General features: G+C 43.2%; 1 protein-coding gene across 1 annotated transcript in view; it reads right to left on the reverse strand.

The window, feature by feature from the left end:
• The window catches only part of LOC124805209, a 119,091-nt gene that overhangs the window by 66,663 nt on the left and 25,322 nt on the right, over positions 1-27,106 (reverse strand). Inside the window, exon 3 of the mRNA XM_047265708.1 lies at positions 23,214-23,394. Within this exon, the coding sequence (XP_047121664.1) occupies positions 23,214-23,383 (170 nt within the window). The 5' untranslated portion in view covers positions 23,384-23,394. The remainder of the gene's footprint in view (positions 1-23,213; positions 23,395-27,106) is intronic.

The raw sequence follows: 27,106 nt of genomic DNA on the forward strand, positions 1-27,106 counted from the left end.
TTAGAACTGGGTTTCCATCTGAGCTCTTGATATTCATGCAAGTGGTTCTCCTTTCTCCAAAGGTCTCTTTAATTTTCCTGTAGGCAGTATCTATCTTACCCCTAGTGAGGTAAGCCTCTACATCCTTACATTTGTCCTCTAGCCATCCCTGCTTAGCCGTTTTGTACTTCCTGTCGATCTCATTTTTGAGACGTTTGTATTCCTGTTTGCCTGCTTCATTTACTGCATTTTTATATTTTCTCATCAATTAAATTCAATATTTCTTCTGTTACCCAAGGATTTCTACTAGCCCTCATCTTTTTACCTACTTGCTCGTAAGCTGCCTTCGTCTCTTCATCCCTCAAAGCTACCCATTCTTCTTCTACTGTATTTCTTTCCCCCATTCCTGTCAATTGTTCCCTTATGCTCTCCCTGAGACTCTGTGCAACCTCTGATTCTTTCGGTTTATCCAGGTCCCATCTCCTGAAATTCCCGCCTTTTTGCAGTTTCTTCAGTTTTAATCTACAGTTCATAACCAGTAGATTGTGGTCACAGTCCACATCTGCCCCTGGAAATGTCTTACAATTTAAAACCTGGTTCCTAAATCTCTGTCTTACCATTATTTAATCTATTTGAAACCTGTCAGTATCTCCAGGCTTCTTCCATGTATACAATCTTCTTTTATGATTCTTGAACCAAGTGTTAGCTATGATTAGGTTGTACTCTGTGCAAAATTCTACCAGACGGCTTCCTCTTTCGTTTCTTAGCCCTAATCCATATTCACCTACTACGTTTCCTTCTCTCCCTTTTCCTACTGACGAATTCCAGTCACCCATGACTATTAGATTTTCATCTCCCTTCACTATCTGCAGAGCTAGTTGGCCTATAAACTTGTACTACTGTGGTAGGCGTGGGCTTCGTATCTATCTTGGCCACAATAATGCGTTCACTATGCTGTTTGTAGTAGCTTACCTGGATTCCTATTTTCCTAATCATTATTAAGCCTACTTCTGCATTACCCCTATTTGATTTTGTGTTTATAACGCTGTATTCACCTGACCAAAAGTCTTGTTCCTGATGCCACCGAACTTCACTAATTCCCACTATAACTTTAACCTATCCATTTCCCTTTTTAAGTTTTCTAACATACCTGCCCGATTAAGGGATCTGACATTCCACGCTCCGATCCGTAGAACGCCAGTTTTCTTTCTTCTGATAGGGACATCCTCTCGAGTAGTCCCCGCCCGGAGATCCGAATGGGGGACTATTTTACCTCCGAAATGTTTTACCCAAGAGGACGCCATCATCATTTAACCATACAGTAAAGCTGCATGCCCTCGGGAAAAATTACGGCCGTAGTTTCCCCTTGCTTTCAGCAGTTAGCAGTACCAGCACAGCAAGGCCGTTTTGGTTAGTGTTACAAGGCCAGATCAGTCCATCATCCAGACTGTTGCCCCTGCAACTACTGAAAAGGCTGCTGCCCCTCTTCAGGAACCACACGTTTGTCTGACCTCTCAACAGATACCCCTCCGTTGTGGTTGCACCTACGGTACGGCCATCTGTATCGCTGAGGCACGCAAGCCTCCCCACCAACGGCAAGGTCCATGGTTCATGGGGGTGGACCGTGATGATAAGTATGCATTAACTTGAAAATCTACTCGGATGATGTAGTGTACAGTTATTTATAAATCACTTAAGGTCCTTGTAACCGAAAAATTAACTTTTATAAGAAGAAGAAGAAGAAGAAGAAGAAGAAGAGGAAGAAGGAGAAGGAGAGGGAGAAGGAGGAGGAGAAGAATGACACCACCGAGTAACACGATTGACAGGTCAGTGAACTTACAGACTGCACTACTAAACAACTCTGCAAAGACAATCGCTTCCGACATTCGGGCATCACTGATGACGAGCTCCAGCCTACATGCCAAACGGCGAGATCACCGTGGCCAACAACAGAGGCACTGGAGGTACTATCGTAGTGAATACGAATACATACAGCATATGTAACTCTCTCTTAGATTTCCGACAGTTCCTACAAGAAGGAACGTTGATCTCCATCCTGTATTTGAATCTCACTTGAAACACACTGCGGGCGACTAGATCTGTTACCGAACAGATCGACTAACAGCGACCTGTGGAACAGCAACTCGCTCCGACATTATTAAAAGCCAACAAGACCACTGAGCAATACGGAGATCACAATCGTCGCCGTGGAGAAGAGACAAGGAACTGGTCTGTCTTTCTGCGTACAAACCACACAAAGCACAAGCTACCGCGACAGAGGCAAACAGCCTGCTCAGTAAGAGCGGGAAGTGCGTCACAGCTGCTGATCTGAATGCAAATCACGTCCAGTGGAACTCGGCTAGCACTATAGCCAGCTGCCTCGTGTCCGCGCACCAAAGGAACCTAACAGCCACAGCCAACCAGCTCACAGGCACCCGGTTACGCTTTCCTTTTAGAACACAACAAGAGTCCCTGGAGTTGAGCAAACTGTCTTAACTAGACACCTCCACTCTGCTGCCGAATGTTGCACAGAACCGAGGGCGAGTCTATATTCGCGCATGAGAGAGCACACAATGTTACACCATTGCTGCCGATAAAAGCTAAAGAGTTCACGCGCAGCTGTGCTTTCGAGCTGTAAAGTCGTCTGCAGCTGTGCACTTCACTGCTTCAGCGGCGCGCTCACAAAGTCATTTCGAGAAGAAAGAACTTGGTGCAAAGCACACACGAGTGTTTTAATATGAAGTAATGGCATGTCTTGTTTAAATCGAAAATAAAGATTATCACAACAGGGACGAAGGTGATACATTATTAAACGAAATATGCTGTACGCTTAAAGAGTGAAGATCGCACACAACAGTGGAGGAAATTAGAACAAAAATACTGTGTGTTCACAGTACTACCGATAAAGAAACATCATTGAGACCTACACCAAAACAAGTGCTGGCACTGACGATGTTTACGCAACAAATGTTTAGTGACTTTTGCGGACCTAGATTCACCTTTGGCGAGGAATCTTAGAATAGCCGATAACTTCTCTGAAGAGATAAGTCTTTTTCTAATCACTATATCCAACTTCGTCAGTTCTGTTGCACGCGGTCCAGCAGAAATCGATAGTTAGATTTGCTCATTCTACATTAATTTCTAAAAACAGTATTTCTGCTCTACAATTATTTCCGAAGAAATGGCAAGTTTCCACTCCACTCCCGCTCCTCGTCCATTCCTTCATCAATAATAACCGTTTTATTCTCTTTCGTGTTATTCACAGCGACAACAGTACATAACGCAGTGACCGCAGTGAAACCAAAAATTTCTGATTTCATCTTATAGCACTGAAAGCCATGATAGCTTCCTCTGTGTCACGCCCTGTGGCCTGTGTAAACACGTACAGAACCTTTCCCATTCGCTGTAGGACGCGCTTCGTTGGTCGCTTTAACGAACGTGTAAACAGGCTCTTGGTGCTGGACATCGGCATATTCAAACGAATTCCCGGCTTTGTTTCCGCTGAGTTTATCAGCGCACTTTCTACTGAGCACCTCCCAGTGGCGTACGCTTTCAATAGACCACCGACTATCTATCCGGAACGGCTTCACACTAAAAAAATTAACTGGGAACCGTATTATGAGGACGCAACTCGTCAAACAGCACAACTGCCAGCCGACGACAGCTCCAACACTGATGAAGCCATCAGCCACCTCAGAGCTGCAATGAAAGGTGCCATACCACGGACAACACCCTAAGAACAACAGTCGTATAGAAGTACAGGGTGTCCCACTCAAACCTCCCTAATTTCAAGGACCCAGGAGAGAAAAACCACAGTAGATAAGACAATAATTAATGCACCACATTGTAGAGCATCTCAAATAATTTATATTCCCGCGTCATAAGTGGCAAGTACCGTCGCCAGAGTGCAGCATAGTCTCATGAAGTGAAAATGGCGACTCCACAGCAGTGCACACAAGCAGTAGTGTGGTTTGCAGAAACAAAATCGCCGATTACTGAGCAAAGAAATTATCGTCGTGTTTATGAATGTGATCCACCTGATATGAAATCAATTAAGGAATGGCATAGGAAGTTTCTGGCAGCAGGAAGTGCTCTGAAACATTCTAGCGGTGCTCGTTACGAAAATTCAGAGCAGACAGTGGACGACATCAGACAAACGTTTCTCAGAAGCCCACGTAAGTCAATTCGTCAAGCATCTAGGCAACCTGAAGTACCTCTATCAACATTGCATCGTGTAGTTCACTAGTGTCTTCGTCTGTGTGCTTACAAAGTGCAACTTCTGCAATATCTGACGCCAAACAACAAACCACGCCAGCAACTGCAGCGTATTGATATGGATACCAGCTTCCTGCAAAGATGTTTATTCTGAGATGAAGCAACCTTTCATCTATCAGCAAGGTTTAATAGGCATAATGTTTACATTTGGGTTTCGCAAAGTACTCATTGAACATGATCGTGATAGCCCTAAACTAAACTTCTGGTACGGGCTAATGCGCGACAGGATTGTTGGGCCATTCTTCTTTGCGGAACAAATAGTGAATGGGCCATTGTATCTTGACATGCTGGAGCAGTTTGTGTACCCTCAGACTTGAAACCCAACATCATTTTTCAACAAGATGGAGCTCCGCCGCATTGGTCAACGGCTGTTCGCAAGTTCCTGGATAGGAAATTTCCCAGTCGTTGGATCGGGCGCGGAGGACCCATTGCCTGGCCACCACGTTCACCAGACATTACGCCGCTTGACATCTTCATGTGGGGATTCGCGAAGGACCGTGTGTATGCGACCAAAGTGGATGATGAAGTCAAAATCTTCTGGGTTATTAGGTCGCGTCATGTTTCTTCTAAAATGTTCAACGTTTCGACCCCTCTGCTGGGATCTTCCTCAGGATATTTTGAGGTCCACTACTGATAGAGTGTTCTAGCAGTAGTGGACACCAAAAAAATCCTTAGGAAGATCCCAGCAGACGGGTCGAAACGTCGAACATTTTAGAAGAAACATGACGCGGCCTAATAACACAGATTTTAACTTCAGTGACAACGGCCACGAAAGGCTGCAGACTTACATAAAGTGGTTGATATTCCTAAGTTGCGACATCGTATCACTAATGCGATTGCAACAATAACAGAGGAAATGTTGCAAAGGACTTGGCAAGAAATTGAACATAGACGCGATATTCTTCGTGTTAGAAATGGTTCATATGTAGAGGTGTATTGATGATAAATAAATAAATTCTTTGAGATGCTCTACGATGTTGTGCATTTTTCACTGTCGTATTTAATGTTCTTTTTCCTGGGTCTTTGAAATCAGGGAGGTTTGAGTGGGACACCCAGTACTTCCCTGGAAATCTTGGAACTCATGAGAGATTCAGCAGAATGGCATCTCACAAGGCCTGGAACAACTAGTACTGGAGTGAATCACCTAAAACACCAGACAAAAGCAGCCATTGTGGCTTACCGTTAACACATGGTGGTCAGAAAACGTCGCCTCACTGCAACCATGTGCATCAGCATAGAGAGTAGCACATCGTTCCACAGAGAAGAAATCGAGACCGTCACCAGTCACGGCTTCCGACGAACTTGTGTACACACTGGAGAACAGAACTATTGGACTAGCATAAATTTTTGAGCTCTGCTTTCAACTCATATAAAAGCCATGGTATCTCGCACACGTGGAGCTTTAAGAACAACTCTGTGTGTGCCCCGCTGCTGCGCTTGAAGATGACCACGAGTCAGCAAACATCACAGAAGGCGAAGTGCAAAAATGCATCAAGAATGTACCGAAAAAAGAGGCTTCTGGCTTACTTTAATGAGAAGATCTTGAAACTGCTGCTGTGTAGACAATCAGGCGTTCAAACAAACGCTGCTCCAGAGGACTTAACCGACAGTGTGGTAGGATGCTATAGCAAAGTGGGGAAAATCTGCGTGGATCTAAAGAGCCACAACGTCAGTCGACTTGCAGCCAACTCTGGGCGAAGTATTGACTCGACCACAGATCGACATCCTACCGGACGATACGTTTGGGTCCCATGTGTGACATTCAACACTGGTGCGGCGCCTGTGAGCCGTTGAGGAAGCCATGCTAGTGTTCAGCAACTGACAACAGTTTGCAACCAAGGTGTCAGATATTACTATAACGTCTAGCGTCACACTTCTTTATAAACTCTGTAGTTAAGAAATGCCAAGTCCATTAGCGAAACTTCTCGAGAACCACAAGTACCTCAATTGGCGTACACTCGCAGTACAAACTGCAAACAGTGATCTTCTCGCCCAGAGATTGATAGAAGAGTGGCGCAGGAATCAGCAATAGGCCCTGTCTTGAACAGGGCCTACATTCCCGGCCTTATAACACCAACCTAATACGCAGAAGATACTCAACAGCCGTAATTAGTGTCTACAAGAAGGTTGGTGGCATCAGCAGAAGTGTGCAAATGGCCTGCGCGTGAGCGAAAAGTCGGGCAGTCGTGCTCTTAAAGAATCGAACTCAAGAGAGTTAAATTATAAGAGAATTTGGCAGTCCCATTCAATGGACAATGGTGACCAAGTGCGCCGAGTGATATTAGATACACGGGACTTGGTGACGGGATGTAGACGAAATACGAAAGAAGACCTTCCAAAACCTGGGCGCCCTTTGCCCACTAATTGATGAAGAATCACAGCTGTCCACTGAGCGCGGTCGGGGCACAGTCTGGGCTGATGCAGGAGAGACTTTGAGAAAGTACACAACCTTCGAATCAAGCCACTGCGACGATTATTCCATGTATCAACAAACTTTCCAGCCTTCTGTCTATGACAGGTGACTGAGGAAGCACCAGTAGTACGTCGATTCCGCCGAAATGAACGGAGTAAAGTTAATGCCTTCTGTAATTCCGTAATACGCAGCCCCTGACAGCGGGATGAAGAAACAGACGCCACCTAGATTAAGAAGGCCTTTGCGCTGCCTGCTAATAACACGATGCGTATACCAAGTGTAGTCACACACAACAGGATGCAAATAGTGTGGCGTAGCATCGTGTTGAGCTTAGGAATACGTAAATGTTGCACAATGTGACTGTTTTAGAATGTTTTTAATGTTATTTAAGTGCTGTACAGTTCAAATTTGTGTTAGTAACAGACGTAATGTACTAGACATGTGTAAATGGGTGTAAAGGGAATTATCCGACATGATCGAAAGTGTAAGATTTTTCATTTCCAAAACAACAATTATTAGAGAAATGTAAATGGGCTATCCGAAGGAAAAATTTAACCATTAGCAAGATAAAAAAGGTAAATCATGCAAGTTCCTTTTGATTGTACTGAAGAATGAAGTTAAAAGCTTGAAGCATAAATAAATTTACACGTGACTTAGCATTTATTGTATTACTGTTTTGGCAGTATTATTATTATTATTATTATTATTATTATTATCATTATCGTCATTATTAAGTTTTGTAATGGAAGGTTGAAACTGAACACCGTGCGTGAAATGTGTCCACTGCTCTAGATAAACTCTTATATAAGGATCTTGATTTTCCGCGATTGCTTCATTATGTTGTCGTTGAATTTTCAGAACTTAAATGACTGTAAATGCCAATTTGTTGTAGAGTTGTTCATGCAACACTTGCCTGACGATTTTTGTTACAATGTATTAATTTCCTGTCCCAGTTTAGTTGTTTAGTTGTTTTCTCGCCGTGCAATTGAAGCCCAACGTTGAACAAGAGCGTATCACTGTGTGCTCCCCATAGCGTGTTTAAAGATTTAGAGCACTATATATGCGGGGTTTATTGTATGTCACCAAAGCTGCAGGTGCTGAATCAGTAGTTTAGCAGAGTAACGGCGAAGTTCTCAAATCGCAGTTGAAAGGAAGACAGAAACAGTAGAAATTTCCGTCTTGTCGCCTAGGGATTAGAGACGGGACTGAATTTTGGTGTTTATTATTTGGTCGTTTCAGAGCGACGGCTCTGCTTTTTGAATAATGCAGCTCTCAAAAGGACAAGTAGCCTAATATGACTGGCTGATAAATATATACGAGAGAAAGTTATAAAATTTAATATTAAGCATTTAAAAATACCAACATTTATAAAAAAAGCTATTTTACACTAGTCTTTGCAGTTTACCCACTTTTTACCTGGAAAGTTTCGAACTGAGTTGGTACAAGAGAGATTGCACAGTATAGCCAGTTACATGGAGGTCAACGCATTGGGAGTATCAAGCAGGTGTATGAGGCAGAGAAGGAGCTTCACTTGCAGTGTGGCACACTTAAAATCAACAGTTTTCAGCGAGGTCGTTGCAAATCCACACGGGATCTTTTCTCAGATGTACAAAATACTGTCACTGAGAGTCCTTCGCTATGTGATAAAACAGAAATTAATTCACCGGGAATTATTGAAAATTCCAATGAATAATTCCCTGTTCGTACATAAGTAGCAGTTGCATATTCTGTTTTGGAACATATTAAGTGTGAGTTTTGTAAAGATATTTTGGTGCTAGATGACATTTTAGATGATCAAGCAATGTATTCCCTAGTACAGATTGTGAGTAGAGAGAAACTACTCACTCCTTGCTCTCAAGTTATCGGTGCCGTTGTCACTGTTTATTTGACTGTTAAGAAATTGTGTGATAATGTATAGTACCAAATCAAAGAGAACTGGGTTCAAACCTGGCTTGAAAGTGTTTTAATGAATCAACTGATATGGGAAAGATAGTGTAGTTGTCACAGCACTCAACACGTTTACAAAAAAGTAATACGGATTTCAGCCAAAGTATTTCTTAATAATTGCACTAAAAAGAAAAATCAAAGGGTCGTGAAACATGTTGCCCCTAGAAACAAAAATATACCTAGTAAAAGTAAGTGAACTTTAGTTGTATACAGTGTGCTCAATTTGTGTGATGGATGTGATTACAATAAATACTGCACATATAAGTTGTACAATGTTTTTATTCTTTACTACTCTATATTTCTCATAACTATTATGACTGACAAAGTTATTACTTAAAAAAGATTCATTAACGTTAATATCATGCTAATTTGTGTGTAGTTGGAAACGTATGTGTAGGCGTAATTAAGCCATCTGTCCATTAACAAGTTCTGGATATCCAGTGTCAAAATAGACACGTTTAGTGTATTAAATACTTGATATAAGATTGATTTTATTAAAATAGTGCGTGTATCACTGGAAATGTAATATTTAACCAGAAAAAGCCTTTCTAGAACTAGCTACCAGTAGAGACTGGTCTTGGGGGGCAAGTATTCTATGACTCACCCTTGATAGGTGGGCTCCTCCGAGCACGAGTCTTAATCTAGGCGGTGTTGGCGTAACCCCTAAATGAAAGGCAGTAAGACCACTCTACTGGCTACCAAGAAGAACAAACTGAAATCCCAGGAGCCCATTATAACAACCTCTTGAGAATAGAAGTCGATACCGAAAAGATCATAAAGTGAATCAACCTGTTAACAATGTTAACAGTCCCTTAAGAGAAGATAGATTCGGTGAAGTGTGGACGCAGCGCTGACGATGATATATTGTCTTTCAAAGTAGCGCCACTAGTGGTAATGATGCAGACAGTCGTTTGCTGTCAGATATAAGCAGCTTACAGAGACTTGCCCCTAACACACATTGCTAATTATTCTGGATCCCAGATCTCCTGAAGTATTCATTGCCGACAACTGTTCCCTTATCTCAAAATACTCAGTTTAGGAACGCCTGCGGTCAGTATAATTTTGGGACACCCATGTTTTGTAGATGGCGGCGGGTAGGGTACGATTCGAGCAGCTGAGTGTTCGTTTCTTCTTGTGCCGCGCGCTTCGCTCTGTCTGCAGACAGCAGGCGGGAGTTTCCTGATGCGCTTCATGGACGCGGCAGCTGTGACGCTATTCAGCCGGAGGATTGAGGGAAATCACAAATGACTGCCGCGCGTACCGACAACAGGAAACGTAGTGAGTGGACGGGCAAACGGCAGCACGCCGGTTCAGATCCCCGTCCAGATTTAAGGTTTTCGTCATTTCCCCATATATATATATATATATATATATATATATATATATATATATATATATATATATATATATATAGGGTGATTCAAAAAGAATACCACAACTTTAAAAATGTGTATTTAATGAAAGAAACATAATATAACCTTCTGTTATACATCATTACAAAGAGTATTTAAAAAGGTTTTTTTCACTCAAAAACAAGTTCAGAGATGTTCAATATGGCCCCCTCCAGACACACGAGCAATATCAACCCGATACTCCAACTCGTTCCACACTCTCTGTAGCATATCAGGCGTAACAGTTTGGATAGCTGCTGTTATTTCTCGTTTCAAATCGTCAATGGTGGCTGGGAGAGGTGGCCGAAACACCATATCCTTAACATACCCCCATAAGAAAAAATCGCAAGGGGTAAGATCAGGGCTTCTTGGAGGCCAGTGATGAAGTGCTCTGTCACGGGCTGCGAACAAATGCTTGCTGGATGCGTGCATTTCGAACGAAGTATGGTGTTAAACCTCCTGATAGGTGGTGTATTAAACGTTGGTATAAACACGCTGAACAACTGTCGTCGATTCACTTCTGCCGTACTCAATAACACAAAAAGCTTTCTGTTGAGCGGTCGCCATCTTAGCATAAACTGACGCTGACGCCTAGTCAACAGCGCCTCAAGCGAACAAATGTACAACTAAATGAAACTTTATAGCTCCCTTAATTCGCCGACAGATAATGCTTAGCTCTGCCTTTTGTCGTTGCAGAGTTTTAAATTCCTAAAGTTGTGGTATTCTTTTTGAATCACCCTATATATATACATATACATACATACATATATATATATATATATATATATATATATATATATATATATATATATATATAAATACTGTGATATACCTCCATGACTTTTTTGCAGATTCTTGCCGTTTCTGTATTTTTGTCCCCAGCGCGTACTTTAATACATGTACACTCCTGGAAATTGAAATAAGAACACCGTGAATTCATTGTCCCAGGAAGGGGAAACTTTATTGACACATTCCTGGGGTCAGATACATCACATGATCACACTGACAGAACCACAGGCACATAGACACAGGCAACAGAGCATGCACAATGTCGGCACTAGTACAGTGTATATCCACCTTTCGCAGCAATGCAGGCTGCTATTCTCCCATGGAGACGATCGTAGAGATTCTAGATGTAGTCCTGTGGAACGGCTTGCCATGCCATTTCCACCTGGCGCCTCAGTTGGACCAGCGTTCGTGCTGGACGTGCAGACCGCGTGAGACGACACTTCAACCAGTCCCAAACATGCTCAATGGGGGACAGATCCGGAGATCTTGCTGGCCAGGGTAGTTGACTTACACCTTCTAGAGCACGTTGGGTGGCACGGGATACATGCGGACGTGCATTGTCCTGTTGGAACAGCAAGTTCCCTTGCCGGTCTAGGAATGGTAGAACGATGGGTTCGATGACGGTTTGGATGTACCGTGCACTATTCAGTGTCCCCTCGACGATCACCAGTGGTGTACGGCCAGTGTAGGAGATCGCTCCCCACACCATGATGCCGGGTGTTGGCCCTGTGTGCCTCGGTCGTATGCAGTCCTGATTGTGGCGCTCACCTGCACGGCGCCAAACACGCATACGACCATCATTGGCACCAAGGCAGAAGCGACTCTCATCGCTGAAGACGACACGTCTCCATTCGTCCCTCCATTCACGCCTGTCGCGACACCACTGGAGGCGGGCTGCACGATGTTGGGGCGTGAGCGGAAGACGGCCTAACGGTGTGCGGGACCGTAGCCCAGCTTCATGGAGACGGTTGCGAATGGTCCTCGCCGATACCCCAGGAGCAACAGTGTCCCTAATTTGCTGGGAAGTGGCGGTGCGGTCCCCTACGGCACTGCGTAGGATCCTAGGGTCTTGGCGTGCATCCGTGCGTCGCTGCGGTCCGGTCCCAGGACGACGGGCACGTGCACCTTCCGCCGACCACTGGCGACAACATCGATGTACTGTGGAGACCTCACGCCCCACGTGTTGAGCAATTCGGCGGTACGTCCACCCGGCCTCCCGCATGCCCACTATACGCCCTCGCTCAAAGTCCGTCAACTGCACATACGGTTCACGTCCACGCTGTCGCGGCATGCTACCAGTGTTAAAGACTGCGATGGAGCTCCGTATGCCACGGCAAACTGGCTGACACTGACGGCGGCGGTGCACAAATGCTGCGCAGCTAGCGCCATTCGACGGCCAACACCGCGGTTCCTGGTGTGTCCGCTGTGCCGTGCGTGTGATCATTGCTTGTACAGCCCTCTCGCAGTGTCCGGAGCAAGTATGGTGGGTCTGACACACCGGTGTCAATGTGTTCTTTTTTCCATTTCCAGGAGTGTATTAACATAGTATCTGCAACAGCACGCTGGAACTATTACAGTATAACCGGAAACCTCCTGTGCAGAAATTCTCCTGGAACATAACCACCTTCGATCTCCTGTCAACACAATCAGGAGTTCGTTTCATATCATGTGAAAATTTAAACATCACTGGACTATAATCTCGATGATGATGATGATGATGTTTGGTTTGTGAGGCGCTCAACTGCGCGGTTTTAAGTGCCCGTACAAAGTCTCAACATTTGATTAGTCCAATCTCGCCATTTTCATGAAAGATGATGAAATGATGAGGACAACACAAACACCCAGTCATCTCGAGGCAGGGGAAAATGCCTGACCACACCAGGAATCGAACCCGGGACCGTGTGCTCGGGAAGCGAGAACGCGACCGTGAGACCATGAGCTGCAGACTATAATCCGGAGATCACGTAATAAAGTGTATGTATTATCACGCAACTAATCTGTGTTACAAAAATTTTGGTCACGTGGGTCTTGGTAGTGCATTTTTTCGCGAACTTTTGCGCATTTCTTCCCCATCAGAGCTCAAGAATGTCATCCACGTTCACTCCCTTTTTATCAGGCTATTTAATTTTTCTGGATTTCTGAAAGGAGATATCGCTCGCGGGTGCAGTATTTAATCGATTAATCTGGGCGCGTATCGGCTTAACCCAGACAGGGCTGACGGTGAAGTCTGCTGTTCACTGTGATGTAACGTGTGCCAGTTGTCAAGGCTGACTGATAATGAAGGAGCAGATAACGGAGTGTTGTCGGAGAAATCTTCTCCACGTGTTCGTCTGACGTCAACAAGATTCACGTAGTATGATATAGTAGACAACTATGTAAAACAAACTAAAAAAATGTAGCAGCTCGCGATTATAAAGTCATTTGCTTGAGGATGGAAGCACTATTTGATTCTTTTCAATATAAAACCGTAAACTTCGATCGGATCGGATGACGCAAAACACGGAAAGTGCTGTTACTTAGCTAGATAGCTAGTTAATCAGTCAGTTACATGCAACACTTAAACGATGTTTTTGTCGAAGTGGAATAAAAATCATCATACAGGGTGTCCAGCGAAGGAGTTCCACATTTAAAATTTAAATATCTAGAAATCGAAGATCGATAGACGAATGCAGCAAACAGTATGTTTATTGTGAAAGCCGTTAACAATTTTATACAGAAGTTATAGGAAAATTTCGAAATAGATCGAAAAGTTGATAACAGACGGCGCTATAATCGCAGTACGTGCTGTCTATAAATAGTACGCTACAGCTCAGAGCAATCAGTTCCGCCGTTGAACATGTTTTTCTGGTAATGGAATACCAGAGGTTCGAAGATCGTCCTACGCCAACAAGGTGGAGTTTTCAAACACGATTTAACGTTCAAAAGGACCCGATGCGAAAACTATTCGCAAGCTCTTCGCAAATTCCTCTTCTTAAATAAAAGTTCGCCTGTGTCAGTGACCGGCAAGAGGCGGCCCGCGAGACATATGCGCCCCTTTGGCCCCCTGAGTGGCTCTTCCACAAAATGCCTCATACTGTGCGAGTGAAACCCCGCGACCCAGGCGCAAAAGTCGATTTTCTGCCTGGGTGAGTCTGTCTTGAAAAAATTTGCGTTACGCGGGATTTTAGACTGCTCAGACCACTTCCACTCGGTACGACCCGCACCGCATTTTCTGCTTGTGACAATTTCTTCTAAAGTGGGGGACGGATAATGCTTGTGAGTCGGGAGCGTGAGATAATTTTTAACGGACTGAAGCTCACGCAGTATGAAACAGTGGAAGAGAGCATCTATCTTGTTGGATAGAGTGGAACTGTTTCTCGTCAAGTGTAGAAAAAAGCGTGCGATCTGGCGAAAGAAGAAGGTAATTATGTTAATAATTAAATAACAAGGGATCATTTGGAGAGCGATTTAACAATAATTATGAGTCGACAATAAATGAAAGAGGCGGTGATAGGAACAAAGAAATATAAGCTTGAGCAATGACAAATAAAAATACTGGTAGATGTGACTGGTTTTTTAAATTCTATTTTTACATACTTGATGTTTGTTTCTATCTTTGGGCGAGCGCTCTGAAGTAAATACACGTTGATTTTTAACGCACTGGCTAGCATTTCTGACTCATATAATCAGCTAAAAACCTAGCGTTTACTGCTCTTTCCTTATTCGGGTTTACAAAAAACAGTTATCTTCAAGAGTAAACTGGGAAGTCGTCTTATTGTTGAGAACCGGGAACCTTACCTAAAATTAAAAACAACATTCAAACCTCATTTACCCAAACTTTATAAAAGCTGGAAGGTCATTGTTGGCATTAGTTTTTATCAGTCATTTTCACGATTTAATTTTGTGGATATGTTACACTTTAATTTTCTCAGTAAATAATTTCTTTATTACTATGACATCAAGCTTTATTCAGCGTACCTAAAGTTTAACTATTAAAACTTCCAAGTTAATTTTAGGAATCGTTGTGGACTGAAAAAAGATGTAATGTCCAGTATTGAGAAAGGTACGTCGAGACTTCTTGAACATACAGAGAGGCTGAACGAAAGGAGGTAGACGAAACAAGTACACAAGGAGTGTGTGGACGGGAAAACTGGTGTGTGTGTGTGTTGCCCATAGCGTAAGTTATTTTAAGTTAGATTAAGTAGTGTGTAAAATTAGGGACCGATGACCTAAGCAGTTTGCTCCCATAAGATCTTACCACAAATTTACATACAATTTATGTTTAAAGATTTTGACTCTCAAAAGAAATTTCAATCGTTATTCTGTTTATGCATGGCTCTTTTGACTAATGAGTTTGCCAATCACTGGTCTATGGAATAGAGGAAGGGCTACAGAAGAAATTATTTTCATTTCGATTTAAGACTTGCTTTGCTACCTATCACTGTATATCTATATTTTGTCACTGAATATCTTCTTCCAGTTCAAGTTTTCACCGGTATAGACACCCAAAAATTAGGAGCAGTCTGCCCTGTTTACTGACTCCTGTTCATGTGTTGCGTCAGTTGTTGGTATGACCATTTATTTTTCTTAAAGGTGATTCCTTGCAACTTGCCTACAAGTATTACTATCGAGCATTACTCTTGCGCCGCTTTCCTGTAAGAGATGCTCCGATGTGTAAAAATATAGAAACGTACGTCTCGAAATGAGAAGAAAGATTGTTACTGACTACAGGGTGTAACAGAAAGATATGGCACGTTTTCAGGAAACATTGCTCACATGTAGAGGAAGAAAATATGTTATATGGACATGGATCCGGAAACGCTTTATTTTCCAGGTTAGATCTAACTTTCTACAACTCAGCAACACGTTAATCATGGGAAATATGCAAAACAGAAGGTATCATCACAGTATGAAACACTTTCCTAAACAAAATGTACATCTCCTACCGGAGTTCCACACACAAGAGTTTTCAAATGCCCCAATAAACTACAGTCTAGTGGGTTTAGATCAGGAGAGGGTGGAGGGCAAGGAATTTGCCCACCTCTGCCAATCCGCCTGTCACGAAATCCGCTATTTAGAAGTCTACGAACATGAACACTGAAGTTAGGAGGAGCTCCATCGCGCACGAAGTACGTGTTGTGGCGCACTCGTTTAGGCACGTGTCCTAACAGAACAGGAAGAGTATTATCTAAGAAGGCATGGTAAGTTTCTCCGGTGAGAGTGGGTGGAAGGACCGAATATTGGATCCTAACAAACAATCACCAATAATACCGGCCCTAACGTTGACAGAAAATCAATGTTGTTGACGTGGTTGCATGACTTCCCGAGGATTCTCGACAGCCCATACGTGCTGATTGGTAAAACTTTCAACATGATATCGTTGAAACGGAGCCACATAATTGAGTAGCACATTTTCTCTAAAGTGAGGGTTTATATTGTTAAATGTACTTCCACATCTACATCTACTTACTGCAAACAACTGTGAAGTGCATGGCAGAGGGTATGTCGCATTGTACTAGTTATTAGGGCTTTTTCTCGTTCCATTCACATATGGAGTGCGGGAAGAATTTTTGTTTAAGTGCCTCTGAGCATGCTGTAATTAATCTCTTCTTGTCGTCACGATGCCTATGTGAGCCAAAGGTAGGCGGTTGTAGTATATTCCATGAGTCATCAATTAAAGCTGGTTCTTGAAACTTTGTAAGTAGGTTTTCTCGCGATAGTTCAGATCTGTCTTCAGCAGTCTGCCAGTTAAGTCTCTTCATCATCTCTGTGACACAGTGCCACGGGTCAAACAAACCTGTGACCATGAGTGCTGCCCTTCTTCTATAAGTTCGCTGTTAGTCAATTTATTGTTATGGGTCCCACGTACTTGTGTAATGTTCTGGAATGGATCGCACGACTGATTTGTAAGCGATCTCCTCTGTAGACTTATTACACTTCCCCAGTACTCTGGTAATAAACCGAAGTCTATCACCCGTTTGCCCGTTTTACTCACTACTGAGCCTATATAATCATTCCATTTCACGTCCTCACAGAGTATTACACCCAGGCATGTGTAAGAGTTGGCTGAGTCCAACGGTGACTCACTCATATTGTAGTCATAGGATACTCCGTTTTTTTCGTTTTGTGAAATGCGCAATTTTACGTCTCTGAACATTTAAAGCAAGTTGCCAGTCTTTGCCCCACTTTGAAATCTTACCGAGACCTGACTAAATATTTACGCAGCTTCTTCCGGACAGTACTTCATTACAGACAAGTGCATCATCATCACAAAGTCTGATATTACTATTAATATTGTCCGCAAGGTCATTAATATACAACATGAACAATAGGGGTCCAAACGCAGGTCCCTGCGGCACACCCGAAGTCTCATGATACCTCTCAACCTAAGATAACCTGCTGCATCCTCCCTACCAAGAAATCCTCAATCCGGTCACAAATTTCACTTGACAGACCATATGATCGTAGATATGGCGCTAAGTGAAATGATTTTCGCAAATCGATAAATACTGCATCTGCCTGACTGCCTTCGTCAAAGTCTTACAGTATATCATGTTACAAAAGTGTGAGTTGTGTTTCACACGATCGATGTTTCCGGAATCCCCGCTGGTTGGCATGGATGAGATCATTCCATTACAGATACCTTATGTTTGAGCTCAGATTACGTTCTAAGATTCTACAGCAAATCGATGTCAAGGATATTGGGCGGCAGCATTGTGAATGACGTCCACTACACAATTTGTAAACGGGTGTGACCTGTGCTTTCTTCCAAGTACTGGGCACGGTGTTTTGTTCGAGGTATCTAGGATGGATTGTAGTCACAAGACGGGATAACTCAGCTAGAAATTCAGTACACAATCCTATAGTGATTTTATCGGGCTGTGGAGTTATGTACAATTTTAACGATTTCAGCGGTTTATCAACACCACTAACACAAGTGTCTGTTTCACTCATCTTTCGTGGGGTACGAGAATTACGTTGGGGCCATTCTTCTAGGCTTTTCTTTGTAAAGGACATTTGAAAACGGAGTAAATCATTCCAGCTTTTGCTTTGCTACCCTCAGTTTCAGCTCCTGTCTCATTCTCGATTGACTGGACACGAACTTTGGGCCACGAATAGCCTTTACATACGACCAGAATGTCTGAGTTCTGTGAAAGATCATTGGACAGTATTCTTCTACGGGAGTCACTGAATGATTTACGCATTTAGCAGTCGGAGAAGCCTGCCCGTGCCGGAATATAAGGTGCTGATAGTGCCTGCATATGCTGTACATGGTGCGGATACAACAGGTCGACTTTACTTGTTGGAGCTAATAGTTTACACCGACTCTAGTGTTGTTAGCTGCACGAAGACATTCTTTCCCCAGTTGAGGTGTTCTCGCCCTTGCTCCAAACATCCACGTGTTTCATACTGTGCTGATACGTTCTTTCCTGCGTGTCTCCCGCGAGTGATGCGCCGAAGAGTTGTAGAAACTCAGCTCTAACATGGAAAACCTGTGTCAATTAGCTTATTTTTTCGTCTACGTGTGAGGATTGTTTCCTGAAAGTTTCGCCATACATTCTTTTTATAGACCCTGTATAAATTTGCACGGAAACGCTATCTTACTGGCATGTGTTCAGTGTAACGTGTCAGACGATAGTGGTTGAATGTTCGAATTACGACGCTGTGGTATACAGTAATTGGCGGGCAGCCTTTCGTCGTAAAGTAGCATTGCGCGCTCGGACCGAGCTTGAAATGACCCTAAGAGGCACGATGACAGACATGTATCGAGCTGCTTATGGCGGAGTAATAAGCGATAGGGTGGTGCCAAGGATTGCAATTTCCGTGGGCTCCAGAGTGGTTGCCCGCGACACCTTGCTGTACCGCGAGCCAGAGACACTCGCCCTTGTTGCGGCTTATGTCCTTACTGGAGCCACGACGGGAGGTTCAGAGTCGCAGGACGTACTGGTACTGATCGCGGCATGAAGCAGAACTGTGAGAAGGCGTCGCAGATCAGAGGGAACTGCAGAAGATACGAGATTTAAACACTGGAAACTCCCTATAGATGGTGCCAGCCGTCAGAGTAAAGCCCGTAAGACCGCGCCTGCAGCGCCATCTGCTTCCTGTAACGGCTGACGACGAATGTCAGCACACAGTAAACCAGGTTCCATACATCGGTATGTTTTGAAACTCGTAAACATGTCTAGTTTTGTGCCTACGAACTACGATTTGCGAACGGAACTGGCTTTCTGTTATCATTTGAAGAAAACTGCTGCAGAATCGCATCGAATGCTTTTCGAAGATTTCGGCGAACATGCTCTTAGGGAAAACACAGTGTTTCGAGTGGTCCAAACAATTCAAAAGTGGCGATTTTGATGTAAGAAACGACGAGCGCGGGAAACCACTGAAAAAGTTCGAAGACAACGAATTGCAGGCCTCATTGGATGAAGATGATGTTCAAATTCAACGGGAACTCGCTGATCAATTGAATGTGACGCAAAAGCCGTTTCTCTTCCATTGAAAGCTATGCGAAAAGTGCAGAGAGTGGGAGATGGGTTCCACATGAACTGAATGAAAGACAGCAAGCAAATCGAAAGACCAGTTGTCAAATGCTGCTCGCCAGATACAAAAGAAATTCGTTTCTCCATCGAATAGTGGCAGGTGATGAAAAATGGATATATTTTGAGAATCCTAAATGTTGTAAATCATGGGTGAATCCAGGCAAACCATCGACATCCAGAGCAAGACCAAATCGCTTTGGAAAGAAGACAATGCTCTGTATTTGGTGGGATCAGAAGGTTGTCTTCTACTATGAGCCGCTAAAACCTGGTGAAACCGTTAACACTGATCGCTACCAACAGCAACTGACCGACTTAAATCGAGCATTGTGTGAAAAAGGACTGGAATAAGGGAATAGGCAACACAAAGTCAGATTGCTCCATTATAACGCCCCGTCACACACAGCAGAGAAACGATCGAGTAGTTCAGTTGTAGCTAGGGCATGCGGCTTATTCTCCAGACTTGGCTTCGTCCGATTATCATCTGTTTGCGTCAATGGGACATGCTCTCGCTGAACAATAGTTCAGTCAGTATGAAAATGGACGAAAATGGCTGGATGACTGGTTCGCTTCAAAAGAAGAACTGCTTTTTGGTGTGTCGGACATGTGGAAGAAATGTATAAATAGCAATGGATATTATTTTGAATAAAATATTGTTTATCACAGTCAAACAACAGACGAGTAATTATTGCAGCCAAATTCCGGTTTCATACTCTACACCAGGTTTGTTTTAGTCAGTAAGTAGTATTTTATGAATTAGCTGGAAACTTTTTCTTTAAGTACTAGCCAATTAAAATTATACAGTAATAGATACTATAAACAATAAGAATATATTTCCTGCTGAGCTATCTATGGCTGTAGCCTCCAATTTAAGCCAGTTGTAAGGATACAAATATAGCCCTGTCCCGAACATATCGAATCTGCCTTTATGCGTCTTTGATTCAGGGAATTGGTGTCGTTGGCGGGGGAATCCCATTGCATTAAAATGGTGCTGCTTGGTGCCCGAAGTCCTTCCGGAACTTCCACAAAGAGACGGTAGCAAGTGTGCGCGTCGAGAGCGATCGTATATAAGACTTCTTAAATTAAAGAACTGCGGGTATTAAGTGAGTCAGCGAATGACTCCTGAATTAAAACCGACCGTAAAACACGAACCAGCAATGGCAAACTCGATTCATACGGTGTTAACGGCGTGATTGCGGTCGCAGAGCGAATTTGTTGCTTGTGTTTAACGTATAATAAATCGAATGTTGTCATATAATCGTGAACTTCATTTAACTTTATCGTAATAATGATAGTATTTTTCTGGGAAATATGATCAGAATTACTAGAGTTGTAGACAAGGCACGTGTCAGAACACACGGTTAAGAATTTTGTCGAGCTGACACGTGTACCTCAGTTGTAAGCTCTCCCTCCACGCTGCCATAATCATCAAGACTAATTGCCTACTAACCCAAAAACAGCAGAGTTGGCTTAATAAGAAGGGGGAACGAGCAACACAGTGTAAGTAGGAAACGCGCAGGTGTGAAGGCTCCAAATTCGGCGGCCAGTAGCGGTATCACGGTGTGTGCCGTAAACCTATACACATGGACTTATACTTTACAGGCCACCTGCTGTCACCATCGGTCGCAAAGGAGTAGCACGCTCAGGGCGTTCGCCTACAGAGCACCAGCCACGTCACATTCAAACAGTTTATCTCATGAGCAACGCCGCCTCCGTACCGTATTCCTGAAAAATGGATATTCCGAACCGGAGATTCGCTGTACCTAACAACCAGCGCCTGTTATACAACATGAGAAGCTGCAAACAAGTGAAAGAGGAATGGTCGTCTTTGAAATACGTCGGCTGCGTTTCCTCGAAAATAGGAAGATTAGTCGAGAAATCAAAGTTCAATGCTTCTTCTGTCCGCCTGTGTAACTCAGAGCACTTCTAAGTACGATGAAAGGCAATCTTGGTTTGAGAAGATTCCTTGTAGCTGCGGGAAGTCGTACACAGGGCAAAGATATCCCACCGAGTAACACAGATGCGTCGAACGCCGACGACACGCACGTCTGGACCAGCCACAGTGGCCTTGTACCGTCTCAGTACGGGGTACTGTGTGATCTACTAAAATACCAAAATTCTCTCGTCGATGTCTTCGTACTGGGACAACAATTAAAGAAGGCATCAAAATTCGGAGCTTCTCTTCTGAACAGAGAGCGAGGATCCCAATTTTGCACAGCATGGGATCTCGCGCTAGCCGAGTTAAAATCGCAACGACCACAAAGAAGAACTGTTGATCATAACAAGGGATGACGCTTTGTTGGCGACGTAGATATTCGGATGACCCCGACGAGGGTGGACACGCGCCAGCGCAGACACGTGTATTCACTGAACGGCAGGCGGCTCCCGAGAGGGGGCGCTGGTGCGGCTCACGGCATCGAACACTATGAACGACTGCCTTTGCACCTGCACCGAACCACTTGGTTCATTGTCCGACAAGTGACGTAGCTGCACTTCTCGCTACGGATCAGGAAACCTTCGCTACTGGTCACTGAGTCTTGCGCGTTTGCGCCTGCGCGTTTCCTGCTTAGACTTGCGGTTTCAGTCACGCAGCTCAGCAGTGTGTTGCGCCTATGAAATATTATGGGAATTTCCCGACATCCGACGTCTTGCCAGAAAACCATTTCTACAACTGGTCCGTCGGGAAAGCCTCAAGCAACACATACTTCAGTGTTATTTATCTTTAATACCAGTACGAGAATAATAATTACTCGTCAACTGCATCTGGATTTGTATTACTGTTTTTAACCAATCATATATTGTATTAGCCGTCTTCAGTGCGTTTATGAGTACTGTGCTTTGTCCATTACTCTCCCAGCACTGGTAATACACCTGTGGACTCTTCTATCACAGTAAAATACGTTAGGGAGGCGTAAAGTGGAATCTGACAAAACTGACCGTGGAAATGTGATGAAATCTTATGGGACTTAACTGCTAAGGTCATCAGTCCCTAAGCTTACACACTACTTAACCTAAATTATCCTAAGGACAAACACACACACCCATGCCCGAGGGAGGACTCGAACCTCCGCCGGGACCAGCTGCACAGTCCATGACTGCAGCGCCCAAGACCGCTCGTCTAATCCCGCGCGGCTAAAAACTGACCATTACGCTACAGAGCTGACGTGAAACTGGGTTCAGGCTAATGATTTACTCTTCGTGCTTCGATTCGTGCCGTTTATCTTGTGTAGGAGAACAAGTTACTCGTCTTTTGCAACTGATTTTTTACCATTTTGAACCAAATAAGTTTCACCTAATTGTATAAGGCATTCTCGGTCGCTTTCACAGGGATAATTGACACCTTATGTTAGACTATGGAGTTCATTACAGTATTTCAAAGAATGTTCTGCAGGTCTTCGTTTTTCAATGTTATTTCCTCTCAGTGTTACTCCTGGCGTCCTCCTGTTTTACGTTAGCGTAAAAAAGCTTTTGAGTACATTTCGACGTTTATTAATGCAGTCATTTTTCTAAAATTTACAGTGACTCGTGACCGGTAAAAACACACCGTGAAGAATGCGTGAAGCCGATTCCAGCTTATTAAGAACGTAAAGACTGGAGTGACTCTTGTTGGTCACTTTCTAAAACCAAAGTATATCACTGCTTCGTGTACTGCTCTGTAGAAAGAGAATCTCTGACTTTATTTACGGATGTTGTCGCAATCATTTAGTTATTTTAATTGCCTGTCAAACACGCATTGCTTTAGCTCGTTTACCCATCGTAAAATCTATGACAATAAAATCGCAATGATTCGTTTTGAGCAAGCCATCTTGAAGCAAATCCACAGACAGAACATTGTGTTCGACAACATTTCGCAATACAAACAGGAAAGCTAAAGTCACCTTCCGTGCGGCTAGAAATAAATACCTGTACGTCTGATATGGCTCGAGGCCAGTTGGAGCGGCGGGCGCCGCCAGCTGGTACCACGCGGGGCCGACAGGTGGCAGCACCTGCAGCGCCGGCCACTGGTAGGCGGCCGCTGCGTCGTCAGCGCTGGCCGCCACCCGCATTCTGAATGTGGCGCCGTCGGGTGTCATTCCACTGTACGCTGGACAAAGGAAACAGCTCCGTGTCAAAAAGTCCGACGTTTTGAAGCAATAACTGTGTTATATAACGGCGCGTTGGTAAGGACGCGGCAAATACATCGTTACTTTTGTTTGAAGCAAAAGTTATTTCACGTGCAAAAGGCAGATGTATCGGAACAGAGGCGCTTACAAAGGAATTGGTTGGTGTATCAACGTTAAAATAATACACACAGAACTATTTATTAAAGGGCATCTTCTGACACAATGAGCTGCATTTGAAACTTTTATTAACCACATCGGTATTCGGGAGTAATGTCATACAGAAGACCAATTTACAACTGTGTGCATGTCACTGTTGCAAGGATACATATCGTAAGGACACTTATGCTTCTGCTGTTACATAAACAGTTCTTGTGTTGTAGAAATTGATGTACTATCATACTCAAAAGTATCCCAACGACCTGAACTGTGTTTCGACAGATTTGTATCCAAGCCACGTAACGTAACACTCTTTCAGGTCCTCTGCTCTCTTTACCGTATAGTCGTTTGACTATACAAAACGATTGCTGTAATAGGCCACAAGAGGTAACCACTCCGTATGGCTGTTATTCCAGACTCATATTAATATCACGATAATTCAAATATCAGAAAACATGTTACTAGAGATGACACACACATTACGGTTCTGTGCTCTAATTACACTAAATGACATTTCAGAAAGCAAACTTCAAACTTGAAATTAGATTATGAATATTTTTGTACTGGACTGGGACCCGCAAGACCAGTCCAGAAACTATTGTTCCTATTAACTAATCACGAAAAATCTTAAAAATGATATCAATCACAAATAACAAACGTGCTCTGGTCTAAACTTGAAAAGACAGCATAAAATTTTGTGTTATACTGGGATTTCAACCCAGCACATAACCCTACTGTTAACCTAGCACAGTCAAATGTTAGCTACCAAAAAGTTTCACCAGTAGCGAGATGACAAACTGAAATATCGAGATGGAAAACTTTTGCCTTTCCCGGATTTTAACATGGCACGTATCGTCGTTGCCTTCTAACCACAAACAGGCGTTAAAAATCGCTTTATTTCATCAACAACGAAATATGCATGTAGCTAAACCGAAAATAACGCGACGAAAATTGGAAATTTCTGTGCTAGTTGGGAGTTGAAGCCTACACATGCGTTGCTGACTACACACAAAACGGCTTTGACTAATTCTTTTTCACCATCAGCTAAGAATGGAGTATTTGAATCCAAGGGCGGATTAAAGGGGGTCGGAGGGGGCGACCTCCCTCCCCCCCCCCCCCCCCCCCGCCCCCGACAATTGAAACTAAATCAAAATTTTAAAAAATGACTGAGCACTATAGGACTTAACTTCTTAGGTCATCAGTTCCGTAGAACTTAGAACTACTTAAACGTAACCAACCTAAGGACATCACACACATCCATGCCCGAGGCAGGATTCGAACCTGCGACCGTAGCGGTCGCGCCGCTCCAGACTGTAGCGCGTAGAACCGCCCGGCCACCTCGGATGGCTAAATGTAAATCAAATAGCAGTTTTAGTAATCTGCGCCAAAGTTAAGCACTCGAATTTTGGGGTCTTGGTCAGCGGATTTGTTCATTTAATTGAGTATTCCCCAAGCCTCCTTACTTTGTGGGCCCAGGAGAGTACTACGTGTCCCTCTCCTGCAACAACTGTGGACGCCAGATGTCGGCAGGGCTTTCCGACCTGCCACAGCAGCACGCGGGCCTCGTGTCCCTTAGGGCACTGCCTGCTTTGGTCCCATTGTTGTCATTGCTACTATTGTTAGAATGCTTACAAAATGGAGAGCAGAAGACGCAAACAAAACAATTCTTCCAGACTGCACAACTGAGTGTTTGCAGTTTTGCACCCCAGAAATTTTTCCTACAATTAGATCTTTGATGTTTACCCTTTCTTCTCTCCCGTGTCAACTGCAACAGCAGAAAAATCTTTCTCAACTCTCAAACTCACTAAGAATTGGTTGAGAAATCGTTGTGGCCTATATCGCTTAACAGGGACTGCTTTTTGCATGTCCAAAGAGACATCATTATAAAGTAATAAAAAATTATAGGTAGCTGTATTGAGAATGTCGGAAAAAACAGAAAATATATGTTTTATTAAGTACAGATAATGTTTAATATAATGACAGTTATTGTTCTGTGATGTAAAAAGATTGAGTAATTAACATTCACACACTTAGATTACAATTTTGTATAAAAACTGAAAAAAGTGGTAGTCAAATGCTAATGTGCATGAAAAATGCCAAATATACACGGTATCATTGTGAACAGGATTGAAAATAAAAATCAGAAAATGATATTTATCTATTTAAGACTTTACAATTATTATTTTCAAAATATGAGTAATTTATATAGGGTGGTCCATTGATCGTGACTGGGCCAAATATCTCACGAAATAAGCGTCACACGAAAAAACTACAAAAAACGAAACTTGTCTAGCTTGAAGGGCGAAACCAGATGGCGCTATGGATGGCCCGGTAGATGGCACAGCCATAGCTCAAGCGGATATCAACTGCGTTTTTTTTTTAAATAGGAACCTCCATTTTTTATTAAACATTCGTGCAGTACGTAAAGAATACATGGAAGAATGCAGGAGATACTAGAAGGTATCAGATAGATCATATAATGGTAAGACAGCGATTTAGGAACCATGTTTTAAATTGTAAGACTTTTCTAGGGGCAGATGTGGATGGACCCCAATCTATTGGTTATGAACTGTAGATTAAAACTGAAGAAACTGCAAAAAGGTGGGAATTTAAGGACATGGGACCTTGATAAACTGACTAAACCAGAGGTTGTAGAGAGTTTCAGGGAGAGCATAAGGCAACAATTGACAGGAATGGGGGGAAAGAAATACATTAGAAGAAGACTGGGTAGCTTTGAGAGATTAAATAGTGAAGGCAGCAGACGATCAAGTAGGTAAAAAGACGAGGGCTACTAGAAATCCTTGGGTAACAGTCGAAATATTGAATTTAATTGATGAAAGGTGAAAATATGAAAATGCACTAAATGACGCAGGCAAAAAGGAATACAGACGTCTCAAAAATGAGATCGACAGGAAGTGCAAAATGGCTAAGCAGGGGTGGCTAGAGGACAAATGTAAGGATGTAGAGGCTTGTCTCTCTAGGGGTAAGATAGATACTGCCTACAGGAAAATTAGAGAGACCTTTGGAGAAAAGAGAACCACTTGTATGAATATCAAGAGCTCAGATGGAAACCCAGTTCTAAGCAAAGAAGGGAAAGCAGAAAGGTGGAAGGAGTATATACAGGGTCTATACAAGGGCGAAGTACTTGAGGGCAATATTATGGAAATGGAAGAGGATGAAGATGAAGATGAAATGGGAGATATGATACTGCGTGAAGAGTTTGACAGAGCACTGAAAGACCTAAATCGAAACAAGACCCCGGGAGTAGACAACATTCCATTAGAACTACTGACAGCCTTGGGAGAGCCAGTCATGACAAAACTCTACTATCCGGTGAGCAAGATGAATGAAACCGGCGAAATATCCTCAGACTTCAAGAAGAATATAATAATTCCAATCCCAAAGAAAGCAGGTGTTGACAGATGTGAAAATTACCGAATTATCAATTTAATAAGTCACAGCTGCAAAATACTAACGCGAATTCTTTACAGACGAATGGAAAAACTGGTAGAAGCCGACCTCGCGGAAGATCAGTTT

Source organism: Schistocerca piceifrons, chromosome 7, assembly GCF_021461385.2.
Source record: "Schistocerca piceifrons isolate TAMUIC-IGC-003096 chromosome 7, iqSchPice1.1, whole genome shotgun sequence".
Lineage (NCBI taxonomy): Eukaryota > Metazoa > Arthropoda > Insecta > Orthoptera > Acrididae > Schistocerca > Schistocerca piceifrons.